At 61.3% G+C, this 27,143-nt stretch overlaps 1 protein-coding gene across 1 annotated transcript in view; it reads left to right on the forward strand.

Annotated features, from left to right (window-relative positions):
• DLC1 (DLC1 Rho GTPase activating protein) overlaps positions 1 to 26,889 on the forward strand; it is a 139,867-nt gene extending 112,978 nt beyond the window's left edge. Inside the window, exons 5-17 of the mRNA XM_029076548.2 lie at positions 7,883 to 7,954; positions 9,486 to 9,567; positions 12,743 to 12,806; positions 14,478 to 15,619; positions 17,060 to 17,236; positions 21,304 to 21,463; positions 21,942 to 22,140; positions 22,478 to 22,691; positions 23,782 to 23,896; positions 24,124 to 24,342; positions 24,479 to 24,696; positions 25,863 to 26,036; positions 26,479 to 26,889. Coding sequence (XP_028932381.1) covers positions 7,883 to 7,954; positions 9,486 to 9,567; positions 12,743 to 12,806; positions 14,478 to 15,619; positions 17,060 to 17,236; positions 21,304 to 21,463; positions 21,942 to 22,140; positions 22,478 to 22,691; positions 23,782 to 23,896; positions 24,124 to 24,342; positions 24,479 to 24,696; positions 25,863 to 26,036; positions 26,479 to 26,599 — 2,957 coding nt within the window. The 3' untranslated portion in view covers positions 26,600 to 26,889. The remainder of the gene's footprint in view (positions 1 to 7,882; positions 7,955 to 9,485; positions 9,568 to 12,742; positions 12,807 to 14,477; positions 15,620 to 17,059; positions 17,237 to 21,303; positions 21,464 to 21,941; positions 22,141 to 22,477; positions 22,692 to 23,781; positions 23,897 to 24,123; positions 24,343 to 24,478; positions 24,697 to 25,862; positions 26,037 to 26,478) is intronic.
• Positions 26,890 to 27,143: the final 254 nt, after the last annotated feature.

Consider the following 27,143-nt stretch of genomic DNA (forward strand, 5'->3'; position numbering starts at 1 on the left):
GTAAGCGCTTAACATACCATTATCATTATCTACTCCAGGGAGCCGTCTTGGCTCTGCGGGTAAAGAGTGAAGAGGATCTGGAGGAGCCGTGCGACGTAGTGGAAAGAGCCCGGGCCTGAGAGTCGGTCAATCAGTCGTATTTATCGAGCCCTTATTGTTGTGCAGAGTACTGTACCGAGCGCTCGGGAGAGTATGATATAACAGTATAACGGAAACATTCCCTGCCCACAACAATGAGCTGACAGTCCAGGGGGGGACCTGGATCCTATTCTGCTACTTGCCGTTTGTACCACCTTGGGTGAATCACTTCGACTCTCTGGGCCTGTGTGACTATATGTTTCTCCGGGCTGCAGCTTCCTCGTCTGTAAAATGGGGATTCAAGACCAGACCTCCCACCCCCTTAGGCCTTGAGCTCAATTTGGGACAAGGACTCTGTCTGATGGGCTTAACTTGTACCTCCCCCAGCCCTTAGCAAAGTGGTCGACACCTTGTTAGTGTTAATGAGAGCTGAAAGGTGATCATTAGTCTTATTATCAGGATAAGGTGTAAGAAACAGTCAATCGGATTTATTGAGCACTTACTGTGTGCAGAGCACTGAACTAAGCCCTTGGGAGAGCGCAGTAGAACAGAGATATTCCCTGCCCACAGCGAGCTTCCTTCCTGGCTTCCATGAAGCCAGCACAGGCCTCCCCACTCCTCAATTCCCACATCCTACTTAATAATAATACTTGTCAAGTGCTTACTCCGTCCGTTCTAAGCACTCACAGCCGCAAACTCCACGGGCCCCGGGGAACGGTCTCCGGCTGATTGTCGAGTCCCGTGTCCCGTGTCTTGACTGGCTGGTGGGGGTCCTTTTTCTTAGACACAGCTGGAAGTGGCCAATCCGGCTCTGCCACTCAGGACCGACGGAACCCGGATACCATTCCCCAGAGCTTCCTTGAATGCGGGAGATCCGTTTTAAACCCGTCGGGAGAAGGAGTCCGGGCCCCTTCTCTCCATCCCGGCTAGGAGATGTTTTCTTCCGGGATCTCTCTCCGGGGGCTGCGGGGTCAGGGCGGGGGTGGGAGATCCGTCTTTAACGTATCTTGTTTTGGCCATCGGCAACATAATCGTAATAACAGTGATATTTAAGTGCTTCCCATGTGCCGAGCACCGTGAGTAGATACAAGATAATATCGAGTCCCACGTGAGGCTCACGGTGGAAGTAGAAGGGCAAGCGGGTACCGCATCCCCATTTTGCAGGTGAGGAAACTAAAAAACACAGAGAAGTGAAGCGACTTGCCCAAGGTCGCCCGGCAGACGAGTGGCGGCTCCGGCTCCTCCGCTCGTCTCCTGGGTGACCCTTGGGCAAATCATTTCACCTCGCTGTGCCTCAGTTGCCTCGTCTATAAAATGGGGATTCGTTCTGTGACCCTATGTGGGACATGGACTGTGTCCAACCCGATTATCTTGTATCTACCCCAGCTCTAAGTATAGTGCCTGGCTAAACAAATACCATTTAAAAAACGAGAAAACAGAATTCATTCATTCATTCAATGGTATTTATTGAGCGCTTACTGTGTGCAGAGCACTGTACTAAGCGCTTGGAATGGACAATTCGGCAACAGATAGAGACAATCCCTGCCCAGCGATGGGCTCACGGTCTAAAAGAATGGGGTCCGGGAAAACGGTTAGCCTCGACAAGAAGGGTAACGGCTCTACAGAAGTCTGACAAAAACAGGAAACTCTGAACGAAGAGGCCGAACCCTCCTCCTCTTCCTCCTCCTCCTCCTCCTCCTCCATCCCCGCCAGTGGCCATCAGCTCTTCAGAGCTCCGAGCCGGAGCCAGGGGTGCAGGGAAGGGCCGGCCGGCCAGATGGACGGGGAGGAGGGTAAGCTCCTCGGATGTTCAAGATGAAAGGTTTTCGGAGGGAGGAGAGCTCCCAGGTGGCCGACGGTCCCGTCAGCCCCCTCCCCCAGATCCGTCCCCCTTGCCTCCGTTCAGCAAGGCCGCCCTGGGACAATCTGTCTCCGAGAGTGCCGGGCCAGCGTTCGGTCAGTCAGTCGTATTTATTGAGCGTTTACTGTGTGCGGAGCACTGTACTAAGTGCTTGGGGGAGTAATAATGATGGTATTTGTTAATAATAATAATTATTATTGTGTATTTGTTAAGCGCTTACTGCGTGCCAAGCACCGTTTTAAGAGCTGCGGTAGGTCCAGGGTAATCAGATTGTCCCAAGTGGAGTTTACACTCTCAATCCCCATTTCACAGATGAGGTAACTGAGGCACACAGAAGTGAAGGGACTTGCCCAAGCGGACAAGTGGCAGAGCTGGTATTAGAACTCGGGTTCTTCTGACTCCCAGGCCCGAGCTCTGTCCACCAGACCATGCCGCTTCCCTGTAATAGAACAGTAAAGCAGGCACATTCCCTGCCCTCAATGAGCTTACAGTCTAGAGGGGGAGACGGACATCGACAGGAATAAATCATTGACAGATATCGGTCTGCCGTGTGTGTGGGAGCTGGTGAGCGCTGGCCGGGGGTGAGTAGGGGGTGGGGACACCTAAGCCTGGCCCTGTCTGGGCTCAGAGCCAGTTTGGGGGGACACGGCGGCTCCCCTTTCCCTGCCTGTGACATCGCCGGGGAGATGGAAGAGACTTCCACACTCACAGGCTCGATTACCCCTTTAATACGAACTGTCCTTACAGATCGGCCAAAGAGAACCCGATAGAGACCGTGTGGTCCGGCCTTTTAATATCCAGCGGGCGGGGATCATGTCTCTGAGCAATATTGCCCTCTCCCAAGCGCTCAGCGCATGCGTTAGGCGCCCAGTAAATACCACCGATTTGTTGCAAACAGCACTTCAATTCACCCAAAACGGTTTCACGGTAGTGATGACCGTTTTGTCCTCACAACATCCTTGGGGCGTGAGGAGGGGCAGGGCCTAGGGTTTCCATTTTCCAGATGAGGAAGCTGAGGTCCAGAGAGGACGAGGGGCTCCACCGAGGTCACCCAGCGGGCCGGCGGTGGAACCGGCACTTCTGGGTCTCCTGACTGGCGGTCCCGTGCTCTTGTCGTTACCGCCGCCCCCTAGGTCAGAGGGTTCTGCAAAGGGGTATTTGGGATACGGGCCCCCCAACTCCCCTACTCTGTCCCCCCCGACCACCCCTCACCGTCTCCAAAAGCCCCTGGAGCTGAGGAAGGTGAGGACTTTTCCCAGAGAAGAGAAGCTACTCCAAGAATCTCCCTGCTTCAATCCTGGGAGTTTCTCCCTGTTGGCACCATAACAGAAGAGGAGTTTCCTCACCTTTTTTGTGGCAGACACAAAAGAGCCTCCTAAGCGAGGCCGACCAACCACGGGATTGACGGCCTAGGCCCAACGCTTCCCCTGCTGTGCTCCGTGACCCAGGGTCGATCACTACACCTCTCTGGACCTCGGTTTCCTCACCCGTAAAATGGGGGTAAGGGATCTCCGAGGCGTGGTTGGGGACAAAGACAAAATGGGAGCAGCGTCGCGAAAAGCACGGCGGAGAAGGAAACCGCCCTCCCTATCCCAGGCGCCTTCACCGTCATGAATTCTGGAAAACCCAGAGGGAGCAGAACGAGGTTTCAGCTCCAAGGGAAAGGCTGAAAGAGAGGGAGGAGACCCGGCGAATGGTCCCGATGGAGGGATGCGCCGGGGCCTCCGGGGGAGCAGGGGCAAATCTGCAAACGCCTTCCTCCCCGCAGAGGTTTGGGCTTCTTCCCTCAGGCCGGCGGGGGCCATATTTGAACTCCCGCCTTCACTGAGTCACGTCGTCGTGGGCCCCGGGCCCACCGGGGTCACCGCGAGGCGGGCGCGAAGACTGGCTGCCTGTCGGTCGTGATTCACTTTGATGGTTTTTTCCCAGAAGCCCCGGAGGGCCGGGAGGGGACGCCGCTTGGTTGCTAATAAATGGGCTGATGATGAAACGCCGGATTAGGGCGAGGTTCCCGATTCAAGCGTCTTCATGCCCCCGCCCCACCGATGGCCAAGTGGCACCTGGGCCTGAGTCCAGTGGGGGAGCCCGGGGAGGTATGCCAAGCCCGACGAGCACCTGGAGAACATCCGGGGCGTCCCGGGCTCTACCCGCCCGTGGGCAAAGTGTTCTTGAGAACCCGGCGATCAGAGGAGAGAAACCGGGACCAGAGTTAATAATAATAACCGTGGAAGTCATCGAGCGCCCACCGTGTGCCAGGCAGTGTTCTCAGCGCTGGGGCTGATACAAGGTACTCAGATCGGACACAGTCCTTGTCCCACTTGGCGCTCACAGTCTTAATCCCCATTCTACAGATGAGATAACGGAGAAATGAAGTGACTTGCCCAAGGACTCATTGCAGACAAGTGGCAGATCTGAGATTAGAACCCGTGCCCTCTGACTTCCAGGCCCCCGCGCTTTCCACTAGGCCACACTGCTTCTCCGCTAAGCGACGAAACAACCGTTGGAATAACAGTATCTGTTAGATACTGTGCTAAACGCTGGGGTAGATCCGTACCGTCAGATCAAGTGCAGCCCCTGCCCCTGCCTGCCATCCTAGGAGTGAGGATATCGAGGCACAGGGAAGGGAAGTGAAAGCGGCCGGACCGTTGACGCCGGGCAGCGGGGCCTCGGTGGAACCAGAAGGGTCAGGGATGGCGGGGGTGCCAGTCGTCGGCCACCTCACCCGTGGCGAGGGAGACGGGGGGGGCGGTCGTACGGACCAGGGATCGGGGCCCAGACGCCCCCCGCGAAGCTCTCCGGCCCATCCCCACCCGGAAGGCCCGGCCACGTCCGGCGAACCCTTCTCGTTTCCCTCCTGCCACGTCGGCCCGTCCCGTTGCGCGTCATCAGGGTCCTCGGATCCAGTAGGGATTTTTTCCCGCCTCAGTCGGTCGGTTGTATTTATTGAGCGCTCACTGTGTGAAGAACACCGTACTGAGGGCTTGGGAGAGGGCAATAGAATAATAGAACAGACACATTCTCCATCTAAGAGATGCCCTAATAATGCCCTTAGTAATGGTACTTGCTAAGCCCTTACTATGCACCAAGCACCGTTCTAAGCGCTGGGGTAGGTACAAGTTAAAAAAGGGTGGACAGTCCCTATTCCACATGGGGTTTGCGCTATTCATCCCCATTTTACAGAGGAGGGAAATGGGGCCCGGAGGAAACGAAGTGATTTGCCAGAGGTCACCCGGCAGACTTAATTGCAGTATTTATGAAGCGCTTACTGTGGGCCAAGCACGAGAAGCGGCGTGGCTCAGTGGAAAGAGCCCGGGCTTGGGAGCCAGAGGTCATGGGTTCGAATCCCAGCTCTGCCACTTGTCAGCCGTGTGACTCTGGGCGAGTCCCTTCACTTCTCTGTGCCTCAGTGACCTCATCTGTAAAATGGGGATTAAGACTGTGAGCCTCCTGGGGGACGACCTGATTCCCCTGTATCTCTCCCAGGGCTTAGAACGGTGCTCTGCACATAGTAAGCGCTTAACGAATACCGACGTTATTATTATTATCACTATCCTAATCTCTGGGGCGGGTACTAGGTAATCAGGTCAGGCGCAGTTCCTGTCCCGTAGTACGTTCGCAGTCTTAGAGAAGCAGCGTGGCTCAGTGGAATGAGCACGGGCGTTGGAGTCGGAGGTCACGGGTTCGAATCCCAGCTTGGCCACTCGTCAGCTGTGAGACTTTGGGCAAGTCACTTCACTTCTCGGTGCCTAAGTTACCTCATCTGTAAAATGGAGATTAAGACGGTGAGCCCCACGTGGGACGACCTCATTCCCCTGTGTGTGCCCCAGCGCTTAGAACAGTGCTCGGCACGTAGTAAGCGCTTAACAAATGCCAACATTATTAAGTAGAAGAAAGAGATGAGGAAACTCTCTCCCCTGAAACTCTCTCCCCTTTAAACGGTGAGCCCTATGTGGGGCAGGGACTGGGTCCGGTCTGACGGCATTGTAGCTCCCCCCGGGGCGTAGTTCAGTGCCTGGCACAGAGTGAGCGCTTCCCGACAAATTCTGCAATTGCGATTCTCTTTGGCCAGGGAGGGAGATTCCTTGCAGTAGCTATGGCGCCGTACTGGTGCTCATCCCGGTGCATCGACCGGAGGGCAGGGGTAGTTCTCTGGGATCGTGGGTTCTGGGGTGTGAGCCAGAGTTCGCGCTGCCTAAGAGGGCCGGAACGGCGACCCACCATTGCATTTCCCACGTTTCCCCTCTCGGGTGAGGGCATCTGGGAGCGACCACCCTCATGCGCGTGTAATCTGCCCCCTCTCCGAGCCTCTCTGGAAGTGGAGGGAGGGCCCCTGGATCCCCTCCGGCCCCGGGCGGCACGCTCGGCCAGAGCCACGGTTCCGTCCCGGGGTTCGGCGGGGCGGAGGGGTCCGCTTCTGCCTCGGCCGTCCCTTCCTAGCTCCCCCTGCTCCGGCAGCCGGTCCCGGGCCCGGCGACCCTTTCCGCCGGCCGCAGCAAGGCTGGGCCGTCGGAGACCGGAGCCGGGCCCTGGCGCCACCCGCCCGCCCGACTGTTCCGACCGGGTAGACGCCGAAAGGAGTCGGGGGGGCGGGGGGACGGACCGAGGGAAAGTCTCTCTGACCGCCCCTGGCCCCTTGCCAGATGGAGCGGATGGCGAGAGGAGCTGAGGAGCGCCCCCGCCCCTAACCGGCCTGTGACCGTTTCCAGCATTCCTCGGGGTTCCCCAGATGGGCGGCAGGAGGAGTGTGGCAGGATTTAAGGCGGGGGGGGGGGGGGGGTCACGCAGCATTTGAGTCTGGCCACGGGCAGAGCCCTGTGTCGGGGTGTGGCCGGTCAGCGCCAGGAGGCAAATGACCAAGCCCAAAGACTCCTGATCCCGGCTTCTGACCCTGCCTCTGTGGGGCCGGATCGGGTCGGCTACCTCGGTTGGGCTCTCTGAGCATTTAGTGGATAGAGCCCAGAGCTGGGAGCCGGAGAGGGCCGGGTTCTAATCCCGGCTCCGCCACTTGTCTGCTGGGTGACCTTGGGCAAGTGGCTTCGCTTCGGGGCCTCGGTGGCCTCATCTGTAAAATGGGGATGAAGACTGTGAGCCCCGTGTGGGACAGGGACTGTGTCCAGCCCGATTGGCTTCTACCCACCCTTGTGCTTAGAAAAGTGCTTGACGCGTAGTGAGTGCTTAACCGGTACGATCATTAGGAGTTAATAACCCGTACACAGCGGGCATTCGGTTCGTATGACCGACTCATTGACGGTGACTTCAGGAGAGTCGCTGACCCGCTCTGGGCCTCGGTTTCCTCACTGTAAAATAGGGCTAGTAATACGTGACCCTCCCTACCTCACGGGGATATCATCAGGACCGAATGAACCAGGATATTTAAGACGCTTTGGGAAAATAAGAGCTTTCTAAATTCGAGGAGGGTGGTTAGTGTTATTATTGTTGTTATTATTGTCAGTCAGCTAATTGTATTTATTGAGAGCTTACCCTGTGCAGAGAACTGTCCTAAGCGCTTGGGAGAGTTCAACATAACAATAAACAGGAGCATTCCCTGCCCACAAAGAGCTTACGGTCCAGAGGGGGAGAGAAGTCAAGTGACTCGCTCAAGGTCACGCAGCGGACAAGGGGCGGAGCCGGAATCAGAACCCATGTCCTCCTAGTCCCAGGCCCGTGCTCTTGCCACCGGGCCACCCTGTACCGAGCTCCCGCCACGCGTGCCCACCGGGGAGCCCGCAGCCGGGGCTCCTGGGACTCCCGGCCGCCTCTCCCTCGCGTGACGCCTCAGGGGTCGGTTCTGGCGGGCCGGTGATGGCCCGGAGGGTCCTTCCTCCACCCCCTCCCCAGAGTCCTGGGCTGGCTCTGCTCCGGCCCCGGTCCGTGGCTCAGGCGGGAGGCAACCCTGCTTGGCGGTGCCCGCTAATCCCCCGTCTCGCTTCTGTTTCCTTGCAGAAATCGAGGCCAAGGAGGCTTGTGATTGGCTGCGGGCGACGGGCTTCCCTCAGTACGCCCAGCTGTACGAAGGTGAGCCGGGTTCCCCGGAGGGGCGGGCGTGGCGGAGCCGGCCCGGAGGGTCCGGTTCGGGCTGGGCCGCTGGCCGGCACCGGCCCAGAAGCGACCCAGAAGCTCCGGCTCAAACGGGAGCGGATGGAAGTTCGGCAGAGGCGGGGAGGAAAGGGGAGGGGGCCTGGAGGGCGGGACGTTGGATCTCCGGGAGGAGGAAGAGGGAAGCGGGGGCTGCCTGGAGCGACAGTCGCCGCCCGGTCATCCCAGGGACCGAACTTCCTGTTTGCGGATTGTCCCGGATCTTTGTTCTTGATGGGATTTAGTGAGCGAAGCCTGTGGGCTCAGCGATTCTTGTTTCACCTCCCGCTTTCCTTTAAGCCATCACAGGCCACGCTGGTTCGTCCTCGGTTCAGGGGTCAGCTGAGGCGGGCCGGAGGTGGTCCCCCGAGCCCGGGAGGCGGGCAGGGTTACGGGTTCGCTCGCAGACTCTCAAGACGGTGCTCCTCGCTGTGATCTCCCGGGCCCAGCCCAGCACCACCGGGGGCTGAGATCTCCCCACGTCTGGGTGGCCCTGGGGGTCACTCAAGGGCCAGGGCTCCTCCAGGAAGGTCAGCCGGCCAGGACCCAGGGATTTTCTGTTTTGGCCGGAGTCCAGAGAGGACCAGGGGACTCCCCAGCTGCTTGACTTCTGGGGTCTCTATTTTAAAAAATGAAAATAATGGTGGTAATAATAATAATAATAGCAGCAGTTAAGGGTTTGCTCTGCGTCCCTGCTCCCTGCAGACGAAACTCTCTTCACAGGCGTCGTTCTCGGGTGGTCTCTGGGGTGCGGGGAGAGGGGCAAGCCGAGCCGCCTGCGAGGGACTAGTGCCGGTGGGCTTCCCCTTCACCCTGGCCCGGCCTTCTTGGTGCCCAGGCCAACACGGGCGGGACAGTACGGGTGACACCAGCCTTTCCCAGGGCCGCCACCTCCCCCGGGCAGGCCTCCGCTCCTGACACTCACCGCCCCGTCCTGGAGTACCGTCCACCGGGGCCGCCGGGCCAGCCGATGACCCCCTGGGCCGCCCTGCCGTGTCCCCGCCCCTAACCCCCCAGAGAATCCTGGCTAAAATCTTCCATTTCAATCCACCGTCCCTGGTGCGGGGGAGGCTGCAGAACACCCTCGAAAGGGATGGGATTATCGACATCAATAGTAATAATAATAATAAGCCCTGATTTTTAGGAGGGCTTTGAAGTCGGAGAGAGAGGTCGCCTGTCGGCCAGAGGGAGGACGTGGGCGAAGGGTCAGGGGAGAGACGGGCGAGATAGAGGCCCGGCGCGTAGGTCGGTGTGAAGAGGAGTCGGGTTGGTAACTGTGTTATTCGCTACGCGTTGACTCTGTGCCGAGCACTGTACTGATGTGATTGACTGTAAGCTCACTGCAGGCGGGGAATGTGTTTATGGTACTGTATTCTCCCAAGTGCTGAGCACAGTACTCTGCATACAGTAAGTGCTCAATAAATACGGTTGAATGAATGACCGAACGACTGGTCTCCTGGCTTGCCCGCAGATCTCCTGTTTCCCGTGGACGTCGCGTCGGTCAAGAGGGAGCACGACTTCCTGGATCGGGATGCCATCGAGGCCTTGTGCAGGTGAGGGGATTCCCGCCCATCCCGGGCATCTCCCGCCTCCAGCGGGCCCGGATGGGCCCAGAGGTCTTCTCTGTCTTCCGTTCCCTGCCTCCGGGAAGACGTGGGGGGGAAGCGTACTCCCTGTGGCGTTCCGGGTGTCCTCAGTTGCCCACAGAGGACAAGCGGGTGGGAATCCTCCCAAACTGTGCAGCGGCAGCAGGAAAGAAATATTGCCGACTGGATGCTGTGACCCGGCGGCGGAGTCACGTGACCACGAGCCCCTTGTCCTCCGGCCACTCAAGTCCGGAAAACCGAGGGCACGTGAGGGTCCCATCCGCGTGTAACGGGCCCCCGGCCGACGCGGGAGATCTCAGCGGACTTTCCGCTCTGTTGCCAGGGCCGTAAGCGGGACTCCCAGGGGAACGCAGGGGCAAGATTTGTGACTCCTGCCTGGGACCGGGCAGCGTCCGAGACTGCCGCGTCGCCTCGTGGTCCACCTACCGTTTGGACACAGTCCACGTCCCACGTGGGACTCACAGTCTTATTGCCCATTTTCCGGATGAGGGAACTGAGGCCCCGAGAAGTGAAGTGACTCGCCCAAGGTCCCACACGGCAGACAAGTGGCGGAGCCGGGATGAGAACCTTCTGACTCCCAGGCCGGTGCTCTATCTACTAGGCCACCCTAATTGTCGGCTGTGTCAGAGAGGAGGTGCGGTCCGATGCCCGCTGAAGATCGGGGGCATAGAGAGGGCACCTGCCAAGGGCAGGGAGCTGGCGAGGGGTAATAATGATGATGGCGTTAAGTGCTTACAGTGGGCCAGGCACTGTACTAAACGCTGGGGAGGATGCAAGCAAATTAGGTTGAACGCGGTCCCTATCCCTCAAGGGGGCTCACGGTCTCAATCCCCATTTCACCGATGGGGGAACTGGTGCCCAATGAAGCGACTTGCCCAAAGTCGCACAGCGGACAAATGGTGGAGCTGGGATTAGAACCCGTGACCTTTTGACTCCCCGGCCCGTGCTTTATCCACTGTGCCACGCAAGCCGGGCGACCGCGCTGAGGAAACGGGTGGCTGAGTCGGGGGCGGGCGCGGTCGGGGGGGGGGGGGTGATGGGGAGCCCAGTGAACGCGGGGTCTCCCAGGGACACCCCCACCTCCCCGGTACCTCCGGCAGTCCTGGGGCCCGGAATCCCGAGGATTCGGACTCTGGCCCGGTCAGCCGCACCCCCGCCCCGGCCGAAGCTTTCCCCTTCCCGATGGGTCCGCCGGGCCTCAGTGGAATGATGACATCTCCCTCGACCTCCCTCCCGGCCCCTGCCTGCCCCCTCCCTATACCTTCTCCCGCCACCGCCCCCCGGGCCCTGCCCCCTCCCCGCCCAACCCCTGCCTTCCGCCTCTCTGGAGCCCAGGACGGGCTGGGCCGGGCCTGGAATGCAGTTCTGCAATCTGCAGGCTGCAGGCCCAGTCCCTGGCTGGTCAGCAGTGGTCAGCCCCCGGGTGGACTGGAAGCCGCCCCCCACCCCCCGGAATCAGCCCCGTCCGGCTCGCCACACCCGTCAATATAGAGCCCTCTTCGGCACCCATCGTGTGGAGGGCGCTCTCCTGGGTACCTGTTACGTGCAGGGCACTTTGTGCGGGGCACTGTGCTGATGCCCTCTGGCTGCTTGGCACTGTGATGGGTACCCAACGCGTGTGGAGCACCGTGCTGGGCGCCCTCTGGGTACGGGACGCTGTGCTGGGCGCCCACTGTGTGCAGAGTGCAGAGAAGCAGCGTGGCTCAGTGGAAAGAGCACGGGCTTGGGAGTCAGAGGTCATGAGTTCGAATCCCAGCTCTGCCACTCGGCAGCTGTGTGACTGTGGGCGAGTCACTTCACTTCCTCTGTGCCTCCGTTACCTCATCCGGAAAATGGGGATTAACCGTGAGCCTCACGTGGGACGACCCGATGACCCTGTATCTACCCCAGCGCTTAGAACAGTGCTCGGCACATAGTAAGCGCTTAACAGATAGCAGCGTTATTATTATTACTAGGTGCTTGAGAGAGATAGCAGAGGCAAAAGATACTATCCTTTCTCTCAAGGAGTTCCCTGTCTACCCTGAGAAGACGGGCGTAGCCCGATTCGGAGATGGGAGGGAAAAGAGTGGACGGAAGACCAGACTGCAGGATCACTTGCTCCGTTTCTTGTTTCGCCCCAGAAACGAGTCTTTCTCAGAGCTGGGAGTCTCCACCTCCCTCTACTTTATCTGCCTCCCCCCCTCCAAAAAAAAGAATAATCTGCAAAATCAAAGGCCAGGCTCTTATCGGCCTGGCTGGAAATATTTTTGAGTGAGAGATCACAGCGGGGTGTGTGTGGCGGAGTGGGGGAGATAAAAGTGTATCCTGGCTGGCTCTGGGGAAGAAGATTTCCAGGGCTGTAAAATGCGAGGAGAAGACACTGGGACAAGGAAAGGAAGCGGAAAGATTCGCTCCTAGGAGGACCTGGGGCCTGGGACGCATTTCACCCGTCCCGCCCCGGCCGTCAATCGATCGGGAGCGCCTGCCTTGTACAGAGCGCTGTACTGAGCGCTTGCGACACTGTGGTAGAGTAAATTAGCACGGTCCCTGACCGCAGTGCCAAGCGTTGTGCTCAGTGCTGGGGTAGATGCAATACGATCTGATGAGACATCCAGGGAGGGAGAACAGAAGTCGGTCAGTCGATCGATTGTATTTACTGAGTGCTTACTGTGTGCAGAGCACTGTGTTAAGTGCTTGGGAGAGTACGATATAGCGATATTACACATTCCCAGCCCACAACAAGCTAACAGTCTAGAGGACGAGGCAGTTTGGGCGAGGCTGGGGGGTGGTGGGGGAGCATTTGGTTTCCATAAATCCCCCAAACTGGTGGTTTGGGGGTGGGGAAGTGGAGCTCGGTGTCCTGGGAGTTGGGGAGTCAAAATCAGGGAGTCCCAGACCATTTGTGCCTTCTTCCCTTCCCACCTCTTCCTGTGGCCCAACATCCCGGGACTTCATTAAACTTCTTGTGTTCATTGTTAAGCAGAGTAAGTGCTAATGAAACCCCCCTCGGCGGTTATTTAGATGCAGAAGTTGACGACCCCCTCAGGGTACTGTGACTTTGGAGAAGGCCCCGGTCACCCGGGAACTATCGCCCCTCCTCCCCCCCCCCCCCCCCCCATAACGCCCTTCCTTGCCTCCCCAGGCGCCTGAACACCTTGAACAAATGTGCAGTGATGAAACTGGAAATCAGCAGACACAGGAAGAGGGTGAGTGGCGGACGGAAAAGAGCGGCTCCCTCCCAGGCCTGCGTCCCGGCGCCTGGGGGGATTCTGCCCCAAGCCCCCGAAAGCTCAAAGGGTGTGGAGTTCCGGATCTCTGCCCCCCTCCCCGGCCTGGAGCTTCCCCCAGAAGACGTGAGTCGGGGTCACCCGGGGGCAGGGGGTGGAGTCATCGCAAGAATAAGAATTGTGGTGTTTGTTGAGCGCTTATTATGTGCCGGGCACCGTACTAAGCCCTGGGGTAGGTACAAGGTAAGCGGGTTGGACACCGTCCCTGCCCCACATGGGGCTCACAGTCTTAATCCTCATTTTACAGATGAGGTAACTGAGGCACTGAGAAACGAAGCCACTTGCCCAAGGTCACAGAGCTGACAAATGGCGGACCCCGGGGTCCTCCTGACTCCCGGGCCCGTGCTCTATCCACTAGACTATCCACTATCCACTAGGGAAGCAGCGGGGCTCACTGGAAAGAGCACGGGCTTTGGAGTCAGAGGTCATGGGTTCGAACCCCAGCTCTACCACTTGTCAGCTGTGTGACTTTGGGCAAGTCACTTAACTTCTCTGTGCCTCAGTTCCCTCATCTGTAAAATGGGGATTAAGACTGTGAGCCCCACGTGGGACAACCTGATTCCCCTGTGTCTACCCCAGCGCTTAGAACAGTGCTCGGCACATAGTAAGCGCTTAACAGATACCAACATTATTATTATTATTAGACCGCGCCGCTTCATTCACTCGATCGTATTTATCAAGCGCTTACCGTGTGCGCAGCACTGTACTGAGCGTTTGGGAGAGTACAGTGGGACAATAAATAGACACGTTCTCCGCCCAAGAAGAGGATGTATCTGTGCCTGTGCGTGGCGGCTGGGGGGAAAGGGGGAGGGGAAGGGCGACCAGGAGGAGGAGGAAAGGGTAGGAGCTCCAGGCGCTCGACCGGGGAGATGTAATACGTTTCATTAGTCACAGTCCGAAGGACTTTGAAACTCTCCGGCCGGCCGCGGAGGGACAGAGGGCCAGCTGCCGCATTGCGGAACCGCGGCAAACCCCCTCTAATTGCCCACAGACCCCCGCCTCCCCACCCCAGACGAGCTCACAGGCCGCCACAGCGCAGGGGAGGGTGGTCCAGCCGGGGATGGAGGGTGGGGGGGCCCTCTTCCTCTCCCCAACTCCCGCGTAAAATTTGACGCCGGTCAGGAGCGTCCCCTGACCTGGATGGGGGTGGATCCCATCGGGCCCACCAGGCCCTCTGTCGACCTTTCATTCTTACGCTCAGTCGTATTTATTGAGCCCTCACTGGGCGCACGGCACTGTACTCAGCGCTTGGGAGAGGACGGTAGAACGATAACCAGACCCAGCCCCTGCCCACACAAGCTTACAGCAGCGTGGCTTAGTGGAAAGGGCACGGGCTTGGGAGTCAGAGGTTGTGGGATCTCATCCCGGCTCCGCCACCTGTTGGGCAAGCCATTTCACTTCTCTGTGCCTCAGTGACCTCATCTGTAAAATGGGGATGAAAACTGTGAGCCCCCACGTGCTTGGCAGTGCTTGGCACATAGTCAGCGCTTAACAAATGCCATCATCATTATCAGAGTATCTGGGTGTGCAGGGGAGGGGTGCCCGCCGTGACCCCGGTCCCGCGTCCCCCCGCCCGCCGTGTGTTTGCAGAGCGAGGACTCGGACGAGGACGAGCCCTGCGCCATCAGCGGCAGGTGGACGTTCCAGCGGGACAGCAAGCGGTGGTCTCGGCTGGACGAGTTGGACGCCTTCGCCGCCGCGGGGACCCCGCCGCCCCCGCCGGGACCCCCGGGCGACCCCGAGAAGGCGGCGGGCGGGCCCGGTGAGCGCCGGGGAGGCCCGGCCCCGGGGCCCGACCGCCCCTCGCCCCGCGGGCCCGGCGCCAAGGCCGGCGAGAAGAGCGCCAAGTCGAAGACGCGGGGCTTCCTCAAGCGGATGGAGAGCCTGAAGGCGCGGGGCGGACCCGCGGCCAAGGCCAAGGCCAAGGCCCCTCCCGGGCCCGGCCTGCTCATCAGCGGGCCGGTCCTGCGCGAGGGGGCCGAGCGGCTGCAGCGGCTGCGGTGCGTGGAGATCGCGGCCCTGTCCGGGAGTCGAGAGCGGAGCGTGTCCGGCGGGGGCGGCCATTCGGAGGCGGCCAGCGCGGCCAGCACGCCCAGCCCAGTCGCTCGGACGCGCAGCCTGAGCGCCTGCAGCAAGCGGGCCGGCATGTACCTGGAGGGCTTCGACCCCTTCAACCAGTCCACCTTCCCCAGCGTCCTGCGCCAGAACCTGGGCGCCCCACGCCGGGACCCCGCCGACCCCATCTTCTACGTCCCCGAGGACCACAAGCCGGGCACCTTCCCCAAGGCGCTGAGCAACGGCCGGCCGGAGGCCGCGGGGCCCGGCCCGGGGGACGGCGGGCCACGGAGGCACGGCTCGGCCGGCTCGACGGGCAGCCGCCTGAGCGTCTACGACAACGTCCCCGGCCCGGCGGGGGACCTGGGGATGGGCGACCCGGGGGCGGACGAAGTCTTCCCCGAGCTGGACGACGTCCTTTCACACGTGCGGGGCCTGCAGAGGGCCGTGAACCAGTGGTCGGAGAAGCTGTCGGACGAGGGCGACTCGGACTCGGCCCTGGACTCGGTCTCCCCGTGCCCGTCCTCGCCCCAGCAGACCCGCCCGGACCGGGACGGCCGGCGGACGCCCAGCGACCTGGACAGCACGGGCACCTCGCTGCTGGAGCCCGAGGAGTCGGCCGACCCCCGGGAACGGAGGGACTCCGGGGTCGGGGCCTCGCTGACCCGCTGCGACAGGTGAGTCCGGCGGCCTGGGGACCGTCCGACCGCGCGCCCGCGTCACGCGCCCCGGGCCCGGAGACCCTTCGGGAGACCGTGGCGGCCTGGGCGGGGCGGGGTCTTCTCGGTCTGCCTCCCGGAAGCGGCCAGAGATGTTTGAGGATTTGTCCCTCGGGAGCCTGTCCTACTTGTCTCCTCCTCCCCGCAACCTCGGAGCCCGCTTAAACCCCGCCGCCTCCCCCCGGGAGCCTGCCCCGGTTGTTGGCTTGAGGTCAATAAGAGGATTTTGTGGAGAGGAGAGCGGGGCGCAAAATGTCTCAGAAAATGATCCGGGCAGCAGAGCGAAGGCTGGAGCCGAGAGGGGAGAGGTTGGAGGCGAGGGAGGTCAACGAGGAGGCTGATGCTGGATTCGAGGCGGAAAATGACGAGGGCTTAGATCGGCGTGGTTGTGGTTTGGATGGAGAGGAGGGGCGGATTCTGGAGTCGGGATGGTGGAACCGACAGGATCTGGGGACGGGTCGAATATGCGGGTTGAATGAGAGAGGTGAGTCGATGATTAATGCCAAGGTTGCAGACTTGGGGGATGGTGGTGCCGTCTACGGTGATGGGAAAGTCGGGGCAGACGGGGTTTGGGCGGGGAAGATAAGGAGTTCCTTCTGGACATGTGAAGTTGGAGGCGTCTGCGGGACATCCAAGCGGAGAGGCCCCGAAGGCAGGAGGAAACGCGGAACTGCAGAGAAGGAGAGAGTTCGGGGCCGAAGGGGAAGATTTGGGGGTGGTCCTCGCGGGGGAATGGGTGCAGATAGACAAGGACTAGGACCCCACGGTGGGGGTGGGAGCCCGAGAGGGTGCGGCCGAAGAGGGCGGGCGGAGCCAGAGAGACGGTTCCCAGCCTGCCCCTCAGCGTCGGACCACCGCTCACGTCTCTTCTAAAGCCGACCTTCTGTCTGCCCCTCCACCTTGTCTGTCTCTCCGCTGACTTCGCACCCACATCCTGACTCTAGCCTGGAACGCCCTCCCTCCGCATAGCTGACAATTACTGCCCGCCGCTTCAAAGCCAAACTGAAGACCCATCTCCTCCAAGAGGCCTTCCCAGACTAAGCCCTCCTTGCCTCTCCTCCCACGCCTTTCCGTGTCACCCGGATTTGCTCCCTATTATTCGCCTCGGCCCCACACACTTCCGTCCACACCCGTCATTTATTTACTCCTGTCCGTGTCTGTCTCCCCCTCTGGACTTTAAACTCGTTGCGGGCGGGGAACGTGTCTACTGACTCGGTTATGCCGTGCTCTCCCAAGCGCTTAGTAGGGTACCGTGCCCACAGCAAGCACTCCGAAAATCCGATGGATGGATGGATGGATGGATGGATGGATGGATGGATCGCAGAGCTCCGTCCTCAGTAAGTGGATGGACGGATTGATTGACTGATTGATGATGGATGGTCTCCGCTCCCCCGGCAGACACCGGCTGCGCTGGTCCAGCTTCCACAGCTCCCACCGGCCCAGCCCGGGCTCCGCGGGCCTGCAGATCGGCTGCCAGTCTGTCGCCCAGATGAACCTCCTCCAGAAGTACTCGCTGCTGAAGCTGACGGCCCTGCTGGAGAAGTACACGCCCTCCAACAAGCACGGCTTCAGCTGGTACGGATCGCCACCGCCGCCATCCCGTGTCGTCCCCCCCGTCCCCCCCCCCCCGGCCCCCACCCGGGGTTTCGGCGGCCACGGGATCCGCCAGGCCCCGGACCTCGCGCCGGGACGGGTCCGGGATCGTCCGGCCGGACGTGGGGTCGCGGGCTGAGCGGCGGAGGGAGGGGGGGGGGGGGGGGGTCTTAGAGGAGCAGCGTGGCCTAGTGGAGGTAGCCCGGGCCTGGGCATCAGAAGGACCTGGGTTCTAATTCTGGCTCCGCCATTTGTCTGCTGCTCTGTCACCCTGGGCAAGTCACTTCACTTCTCCGGGCCTCAGGTATCTCATCTATAAAACGAGGATTAAGACCGTGAGACCCATATAGGATAGGGACTCTGGCCAAACTGATTTGCTTGTATGCTTAGCACAGTGCCTGGCACATAGTAAGCCCTTAAAAATACCACTGTTATTATGTTGCTCCATTTGATGGAGGACACACAGGTGAGGTGAAAGGCTGAGGTCATGCAGATGGCACGGGCCAAGCTTGGGCATTTATTTCATTTATTTGATTTTATGGTGTTTGTTAAGCACTTACTAGTCCCCTCTAGGCTGTAAGATCGTTTAGGGCAGGAAGCATGTCTGCTAATTCTGCTGTACTGGACTCTCCCAAGCACTCAGTACGGTGCTCTGCACACACTAAGCGCTTAATCGATAGCCCTGACGGATTGACTGATATATCCCAGGGATTATAGTAAGCGCTGGGTTAGATACAAGATAATCAGGTGGGACACAATCGCTGTCCCCCATGTGGCTCACAGTCTTAACCCCCATTTTACAGATGAGGTCACTGAGGCAAAGAGAAGTTAAGTGACTTGCACAGAGTCGCACAGTAGACCCTTGAAAAGCAGAGACTGATCGCGCCAGCTTTAAAAAAAAATGGTATTTGTTCTTTGTTCAGCACTTACTATGTGCCAGGCGCTGTTCTAAGCACTGAGGCAGATGCAAGTTAATCAGGTTGGATACAGTCCATGTCCCACGTGAGGCTCACAATCTTAACCCCCGTTTTCCAGATGAGGTCAGTGAGGCCCAGAGAAGAGAAGTAAATTGCCCGAGGTGATCCAGCAGATAAGTGGAAAAGCTGGGATTAGAACCCAGGTCCTTCTGACTTCCAGGCCCGGGCTCTAATCCATTAGGGCACACTGCTGGCTTTTATCCCCGTCTCCTCGGCCCGCAAGGGGGATGCCCGCTCTGTCCCAGGCTGGGGCCTCCGGGGGCCTGAAGCCCCCGCGCTCCCATGAGCTTGCCGGGGGCAGAAAGGGTCCGGGACATTGAAGCCTACGGGCCCAGGTTTTAATCCCAAGCAACGGGAGGCCGGTCCTCCCCGGCCCAGCGGCCCCCACTCCAGCCACTGAAGCCCCCGGCCCAACCCCCCATCACTGGGGGGACATCGGGGAGCTCCCCGCAGCAACAAAAGGGGCTTGTCCGCGCGACCGAATCAGTATTGACCGGTTGGGTCTCCCTGCGAGTTCAGATTCCCGGCCGACGCGTCCATGTGTTCTTTCGGCATTCCAGCGCCGAACGGCTGTTTGGCCCGCGACAAAGTGAGCCTTGTCCGCTGGTTCCATCGCCGAGGCCGCCGAGGTCCCCCACCCGCCCTCCGCCCCCCCACGCCCCCACCGTGCTCCCTCGGCCCGTGGGGGAAGGGAAGGGGCGTCCTGGGCCTCGCTAACACAAGCGACCCAGCCCCCCTGGTTCCCTCCGGGGCCTGTGGAAACCAGTCCGCCCCGGCTCCCCTCCTCACCGTCACTTTAAAGCCCTCGATCCCCTCGCCCCCTCCTACCTCACCTCGCTACTCCCCGACTACAGCCCGGCCCGCACGCTTCGCTCCTCTAATGCCAACCTGCTCACTGTCTCTCGATCTCATCTATCTCACCTCCAACCTCTCGCCCACATCCCGCTTCTGGCCTGGAACGCCCTCCTTCCTCTTATCTGCCAGACAGTTGCCCTCTCCCTCCTCACAGCCTTATTGAGGGCCCATCTCCTCCAAGAGGGCTTCCCTGACTAAGCCCTCTTTTCCTCTTCTCCCACTTCCATCTACATCGTCCTGACACGCTCCCTTTATTTATCCCCAGCTCCCAGCCCTACAGCACAAACTTGTTAAGCACTTACTCTGTGCCAAGCACTGTTCTAAGCACTGAGATAGATAGAAGCTAATCAAGTTGGACATAGTCCCTGTCATTCATTCATTCATTCATTCAATCATATTTATTGAGCGCTTACTGTGTGCAGAGCACTGTACTAAGCGCCTGGGGGAGAATAGAACAATAAACAATCACATTGGCTGCTCACAACGGGTTTACAGTCTAGAGGGTGGGGAGACACAGCAGTACAAATAAATAAAATGAGAGATATGTGCATAAGTGCTGGGGGGTTGGGAGGGGGAAAGAGCAAAGGGAGCAAGTCAGGGTGATGCAGAAGGGAGCGGGAGATGAGGAAAAGTGGGACTCAGTCTGGTTTCTTGAAGGAGATCTGCCTTCAATAAGGTTTCGAAGCGGGGGAGAGTCTGTCGGATTTAGGAGGGAGGGCGTTCCAGGCCAGAGGCAGGAGGTGGGCTAGGTAGGGGTTGGTGGCGAAGTCAAGCGAGATGGAGGCACAGTGAGAAGGTTAGCAGCACTAGAGGGGCAAAGCGTGCAAGCGCCGGCCTAAAGCTGCAGCTCGGTTGAGCGGGTTTAGGGCCGTTTTATTTTTATAGGCGTTTCTTCTTCTTTTCCCCGGCATTTAAACTCTTGAGAATTCCAGAGTAAATAATTCTTTGCGTTCTGGTCAGTTTTTCCAGTGAGTCAAGACCAAGTGAAAATGTCGTTCCCTGCACTAGTGCGATGGGGGAAAATTCCATCGGCTCTCTCTCTGCCTCCACCCCCGCCCCGTGCCCCCAGCTCCTCCCCTCCCATCCCTCTAATTTCCCTCCCGACCCCCCAGTTCCCCTATCCTACTTCTCTCCTCCACTTGCCTCCCCCCACCCCACCCCAGGCCCCCCTCCCATCACTCTGTCCTTGCTCCCTCCCAGTTCCCGTGTGTCCTGGGGACCAACTTTGGGTCGGCAGGCAGTCCCCACAGGGGGTGGACCTTTCTCATCCCGTTTCCCGGTCAGCTGGGGGGTCCCCAGCCCATCCCCACTCTCCAGCCCCCGCCCCCCCCCCCCCCCGGCCCTCCATCAAGAGGCAGAAGTTTGGGGGGGGGCAGACCCGGCTCCGGACGGCCGTGGTCTGGGGTGTTGATGATGATGATGACGACGTTCGTCAAGTGCTTACTATGTGCCAAGCACTGTTCTAAGCGCTGGGGGAGAGACAAGGTAATCAGGTCGTCCCATGTGGGGCTCAGAGTCTTAATCCCCATTTTACAGTTGAGGGAACTGAAGCACAGAGAAGTTAAGTGACTTGCCCAAAGTCACACAGCTGACGAGTGGCGGGGCCGGGATTAGAACCCACGACCTCTGACTTCCAAGCCCGGGCTCTTTCCACAGAGCCCAGCCGACCTCCGACGCCCAGTCCCGCCGCTCGGAAGTGGCGCCCGTGTTCACGAGGACCCGGTGGGGGGTGGTGGAGGACGGAGGGCAGCTCTGGAAGGGGAGAAACAAAATGGGGCTCACGTCATTACAGTCCCAACTGCCGGGGTTCTCCCCGGGCACAGCCCCCCCCCCCCCCCCCGGGCCATCTCTCTGCCAGCGTGGCTCAGTGGAAAGAGCACGGGCTTTGGAGTCGGAGGTCATGGGTTCGAATCCCGGCTCTGCCACTTGTCGGCTGTGTGACTGTGGGCGAGTCACTTCACTTCTCTGTGCCTCAGTTACCTCATCTGTAAAATGAGGATTAAGACCGTGAGCCCCACGAGGGACGACCTGATTCCCCCGTGTCTACCCCAGCGCTTAGAACGGCGCTCTGCACATAGTAAGCGCTTAACGGATACCAACATTATTATTATTATTCCCCGGCCGTGGCCTTTCAGGACGGAGCGTACGAGTAACCGACCCCCGACCCCCTTTCCTCCCGTCCCCTCACCCCCTCGCCCTGCCGGCTCCCTCCCGCAGGGCCGTGCCCAAGTTCATGAAGAGGATGAAGGTCCCGGACTACAAGGAGCGCAGCGTGTTCGGGGTACCCCTGCCGGTGAACGTGCAGCGGACCGGCCAGCCCCTGCCCCAGAGCATCCAGCAGGCCATGCGCTACCTCCGCAGCCAATGCCTGGACCAGGTCGGCCCCGTGGCGCTCCCGCCGCTGACGACCGGGGAGGGGCCTGTGGGGGAAGGGGAGGAGTCGGGCGGCTCCCCTGCCGTGGCTGAGGGGGAGCGGGGTGGCACCCCTGCCGTCAGCAGGGAGGAGTAGGCCGGTGCTCCTGCCCCAACCGGGGGGGCAGTCGCAAAGCACCCCTGCTTTGACCGGGGAGGAGGGTCAGTCGGGTGGCGGCACCCCTGCCGGGGCCGAGGGGAGGCGGGCAGCGCTCCTGCCCCGCCTGGGCTGGGTGGGGAGTCGGGTCGTGACTGGGGGGAGTCAGGTGGCGCTCCTGCCGTGGCTGGCGGAGGGAAGGGGGCGAATCGAGCGGCGCTCCTGGCAACAGCCGGCCACGGCGAGGAGGTGGGGAGCGTCTCTGCCGTGTGGGCGCCACCCGACGCTGCCCCGTCGCTGTCTCTGTGTCTCCGGTCCCCTCCTCCGTCCCTCCCGCCCCCGCCAGGTGGGCCTGTTCCGCAAGTCGGGCGTCAAGTCGAGGATCCAGGCCCTGCGGCAGATGAACGACGGCCCCGCGGGCGGCGTGAGCTACGAGGGCCAGTCGGCCTACGACGTGGCGGACATGCTCAAGCAGTATTTCCGGGACCTCCCCGAGCCGCTCATGACCAACAAGTTGTCCGAGACCTTCTTGCAGATCTACCAGTGTGAGTGGGGGATGGCGGGGAGGGGTCGGTGTCAGCCCCCGGAGACAGACGAGCCCCCTCCGCCCCACCCCTTTCCGGTTCCTTGCCTACTCGGTGGCGGCTCTGGGCCCGCGAGGCGTGGGGTCGGGGGAGTTGGACTTTGAGGTGGACGGGAAGATGGACCCGCCCGTCCCCCCCCCCCGCCCGGCCCCCCTCTCCGGGGGCGTCGGGGCGCAGGCGGCGGCTCCGCCCCGGGACCGTCTCCGGGACCACCCCCCACCCCAGCGGGTCAGGGAAGAGCTCCCGGGGAGGGGAGGGGGCCGCCGTCTGACCGGGAGGGGCCGGCTGTGCCGCGCAGATGTGCCCAAGGACCAGCGCCTGCCGGCCATCCAGGCGGCCATCATGCTGCTGCCCGACGAGAACAGGGAGGCGCTGCAGACGCTGCTGTACTTCCTGAGCGACGTCACCGCCGCCGTCAAGGAGAACCAGATGACGCCCACCAACCTGGCCGTCTGCCTGGCGCCTTCCCTCTTCCACCTCAACACTCTCAAGAGGGAGAATTCTTCTCCGAGGTGGGCCTCCCGTCCCCCCGCGAAAATCGGGCCCCCCCCCCTTGACCCTCGTGGACGTCGCCGGTCCTGGGCACGTGACCAGGGTCGGGAGTCCGGGTTCTAATCCCGGCTTTGCCGCTCGGGACCTCGGGCGGGTCCCTCGGCCTTTCTGCGCCCCGGTTGTCTCGCCCGTAAAATGAGATTAAAATATCAGTTCCCCTTCCCGCTTAGAATGGAAGGACAAAATAAAACAATGATCGTAATATTGGTGGTACCTGATAAGCGCTTACTACGCGCCAAGCACCGTTCTACGCACCGGGGTAGATACAAGTTCATCGGGTTGGATACGGTTCCCGTCCCCCCTAGGGCTCACTTTCTTAATCCCCATTTTACAGATGAGGTCACCGAGGCCCAGCAAAGTGAAGTGGCTTGCCCAGGGTCGCACAGCAGACACGAGGTAGAGCTGGGATTAGAACCCAGGCCCGTCCTCTACCCACCAGGCCGTGCTGGTTTCAGTAATGCTTTAAAAAAAGAGGCCTCATCCTCAGTCGGGACTCGGCCTCGGACCACACGGGGGGGCGGCTGGGGGCTGCTCCGGCATCAGGCAACACCTCCCGAACCCTCCTCCCCTCACCTGGGCTATCTGGTGCCCGGGCATCTCGGACCAGGGAGCTCAGCAGCGAGGCCTAGCGGAAAGAGCCGGGGCCTGGAGGTCAGAGGGCCTGGGTTCTAATCCCAGCTCCGCCACGCGTCTGCTCTGTGACCCTGGGCAAGTGGCGTCACGTCTCTGGGCCTCTGTTACCCCATCTGGAAAATGGGCATCAAGACCGTGAGCTCCGTGTGGGGCAGGGAACGCGTCCGACCTGATCGCTCGTATCTATCCCAGTGCTTAGAACGGTGCTCGGCCCACAGTGACCGCTTAAGAAACGCCATGACTATCGTCGTCGTAATTATCGCTCAGTTGCGGAGAGCCGGTGAACGGCGGGCAAACCCGCGGGGGCCGGGAGGGGACGTCACGGTGGGATCGCCCGGCTGGCCCCAACTCCCCCGCAATCTCCCCCACGGCCCCCCGCGCTCCCGAGCCTAATCGTGGGCTGCTGTCCCGCCCCAGGGTCATGCAGAGGAAGCAGAGCTTGGGCAAACCGGACCAGAAGGACCTGAACGAGAACTTGGCCGCCACGCAGGGGCTGGCCCACATGATCGCCGAGTGCAAGAAGCTGTTCCAGGTGAGGCGGAGGTCCAGGCACGGTGGGCAAAGGGCTCGGGCGGCCCGGCACGGAGATGGGCCCCGCCCCCCGCCACACAGACGCACCGATCGCGGCTGCGCTGGCCGGGCCGCCCGCGGTGGCCTCGGGAGGAGGTCGCGGCGGGAGATCTCTGCCCTTCCGGTCTCCCCCTCCGCTGTCCCCCCGTCAGCCCGTGTCCCATCTTCCCTCCCCCCCCCCCCCGCCAGGTCCCCGAGGAGATGAGCCGCTGCCGGAATTCGTACACGGAGCAGGAGCTGGGCCCCCTGAGCCTGGAGGCGCTGGGCCGGCTGAGCCGCGAGGAGGCCGGAGACTACCGCCACTTCCTCCAGGACTGCGTGGACAGCCTCTTCAAGGAGGTCAAGGACAAGTTCCGCGGCTGGGTCAGCTGCTCCACCGCCGAGCCCGCCGAGCTCTCCTACAAGAAGGTGGGTGGGCCGCTCCCCGGCCCCCCCGTCTTCCCCCGGAGCCGACCTCCCGCCACCCCCGGGGGGAGGGGGGGGGAGCCGCACCGCGGCCCCGCCCGGGCCGCCTTCCCTTGACCGGCGTCTCGGCCCCCCCCAGGTGAGCGAGGGTCCCCCCCTGCGTCTGTGGCGGTCGTCCGTGGAGGTCCCGGCCGGGCCCGAGGCCGTGCTGAACCGGCTGCTGAAGGAGCAGCGTCTCTGGGACGTGGACCTCCTGGACGCCAGGGTCATCGAGACGCTGGACAGCCACACGGACATCTACCAGTTCGTGCAGAGCAGCATGGCCCCGCACCCCGCCCGCGACTACGTCGTCCTCAGGTCAGCGGCCCCGGGCCGGGGCGGCCGGCTGGCCGGAAACGGGATCCGGGGAGACTACGCGCTTGCCTTCTCCCTCAACCCCTAACTCTTTCACATCTCCATCGACGTGGGCCCACCGCCTACTCGGGAGAGTCGAGTCGACTGTATTTATTGAACGCCTACTGTGTGCGTGGCACTGAACTGAGCACTTGGGAGAGTACGACACAACAACAGAACAGATACATTTCCCTGCCCGTAACGAGCTTACAGTCTAGAGGGGGAGACGAACGTTAATAGAAATAAATAAATGACAGATAAGTACATAAGCGCCGTGGGGCTGAATAAAGGGAGCGAGTCTGGGCGAGCGCCACAGTGGGAGGAGAGGAGAGCTTAGTCGGGGAAGGCCTCCTGGAGGAGATGGGCCTTCAATAAAGCTCTGCGAGGGAGAGTAAGTTAGTAGACGGATCCCTGACCTTACAGGGACTTTACGACGTCAGCCTCCTGTCTGTACTTTCCTTTAGTGGCCGTCTCCCCCGCTGGACTGGAGGCGACCGGAGGGCGGGGATGGTGTCTACCGACCCTACCGTATTGTACTTCCCCAAGCCCCGAGCGCAGTGCTCTGCCCGGCTCTCAGAAGATACCGTTGAGTGAGCGCGGGTGGGCCTGGATGGGTTTGCGAACACCTCTTAGAGATTCCCTCCGTGAGCACTGAGCACTGTATGCAACTCCTCCTTTGGGCCGAGCACTGTCCTGGGACCCCAGAACCAAACCCGTACCACGAAAGGCGCGGTCCTTACCCTCGAGGAGCTCACGCCCTAACGCGGGAGACTCGGGCGGATGCGTAAGAGGTGTGGTTTAAGGGTATTTATTGAGCGCTTCCCGGGGCCAGAGCACTTGGGAGGGAGAGTACCAGCAGGGTCACGTGAGCCCAGCCCTCGGAGATCTTACAGTAGAAAAGACACGGCAGATTTACGGCCGGAAAGGAAGGCTTAAATCTCAGGGAGGTTGGGATCTGGGGAGGAGAGAGGTGACTGCAGTAGGAAGTGGGATTTCCCAACCCAGGGGGAGTGAGTCCCAGGCAGGAGAATCAAGGAGGGGAGAGCGTGAGCGGGGGCGTGGTGGGAGAAGAGAGAGGAGAGCAGGGCGGCCAGCGGGGCCATCTGAGCCGAGGCCGGTTGCCCTCACAGAACATGGAGGACCAACCTCCCCAAGGGAGCCTGCGCGCTGCTGCTCACCTCCGTGGACCACGACCGGGCGCCCGAGGCCGGGGTCCGGGTCAACGTGCTCACGTCCAGGTACCTGATCGAACCCTGCGGCTCGGGGAAGTCCAAACTCACCTACATGTGCCGGACCGACCTGAGGTAGGCTCCGGGACCCGCGGCTGGGGGCTGGGATTCTGGGGGGGGGGGGAGTTGTCTCCCAAGGGTCCCCCGGGCTGCTTGGGGAGGGGTCGGCCACTTCCCCGCCCCCGTCCTCCCCCAGGCCGAGGGGGGTTGGGAGAAGGGTGGGCAGAGGAGGACTGCGAACCCTCAGTAAGTCGGTCGATCGTCTTTATTGAGCGCTTACTGTGTGCCCAGCACTGTACTGAGCACTTGGGAGAGGACGATAGAACAGTAAAGAGACACATTCCCTGCCACCAGAATACCTTGTGTGCAGAGAGCGCTCTCCGCCCCCGCCCCCCCGTCTCCTCGCCGTCTCCTCAGGCCACCTCTGGAGGCGAGTTCTCCCCATTTGACGGATGAGGGCACCGAGGCTGGGGGCGGGGGGGGCAACCGGAGCCCACGCGGTCCCTCTCTGCGCCAGGGGCCACATGCCAGAGTGGTACACGAAAGCTTTCGGACACTTGTGCGCCGCCGAAGTGGTGAAGATCCGAGACTCGTTCGGCCCCCGGCACCTCGAGGCCAAGGACGCCAAAGCCAGGTGACCCCGGGCCTTCCGCCGGCCGGAGACCGCGCCGGCCCTTCGCCGAGGGCGAGCGGGTCCGTGCGGAGACGGGCGGGATGCCCGCCGACGTTCTCGGCAGCGGGCGCCGGTGGCAGGATTGCTTCTGAGAAGCGCGACTTCAAACTGAGCCGGGGTGTGGAAGGGATGTGGCGGACGTATCAGCGTGCGTGAGTGTGTGTGCGCGTGCGGGGGCCGGCCCGTCGGGGCGCACCCTGGGTCCAACCCCCGTGAGAAATCCATCGGGTCCCACGCGTCGGGGGTGGGTGGGGAGGGGCGCGCGTGTCTTCCGGTGCCAGCCGCGGAAGGGTGGCACAGAGCTAGGGTGAGGGTGGGCCGTGGGGGTCGCCTGCCGTCCCCCCCTCGCTGCGAACCCACCCCGCCAGCTGCTACGGCGGCCTCGTGGGAGACTGGCCCCGGGGCCGCGTGTTCCTGGCCGGCCTTCTGGTAGGGGACCCTGGGACCACGGGGCGGTTTTTATTACAGGTTTTACTGTAACGGGGGTCCGGTCGGGAGGGGGAGGCCGG

Source organism: Ornithorhynchus anatinus, chromosome 12, assembly GCF_004115215.2.
Source record: "Ornithorhynchus anatinus isolate Pmale09 chromosome 12, mOrnAna1.pri.v4, whole genome shotgun sequence".
Taxonomy (NCBI): Eukaryota; Metazoa; Chordata; class Mammalia; order Monotremata; family Ornithorhynchidae; genus Ornithorhynchus; species Ornithorhynchus anatinus.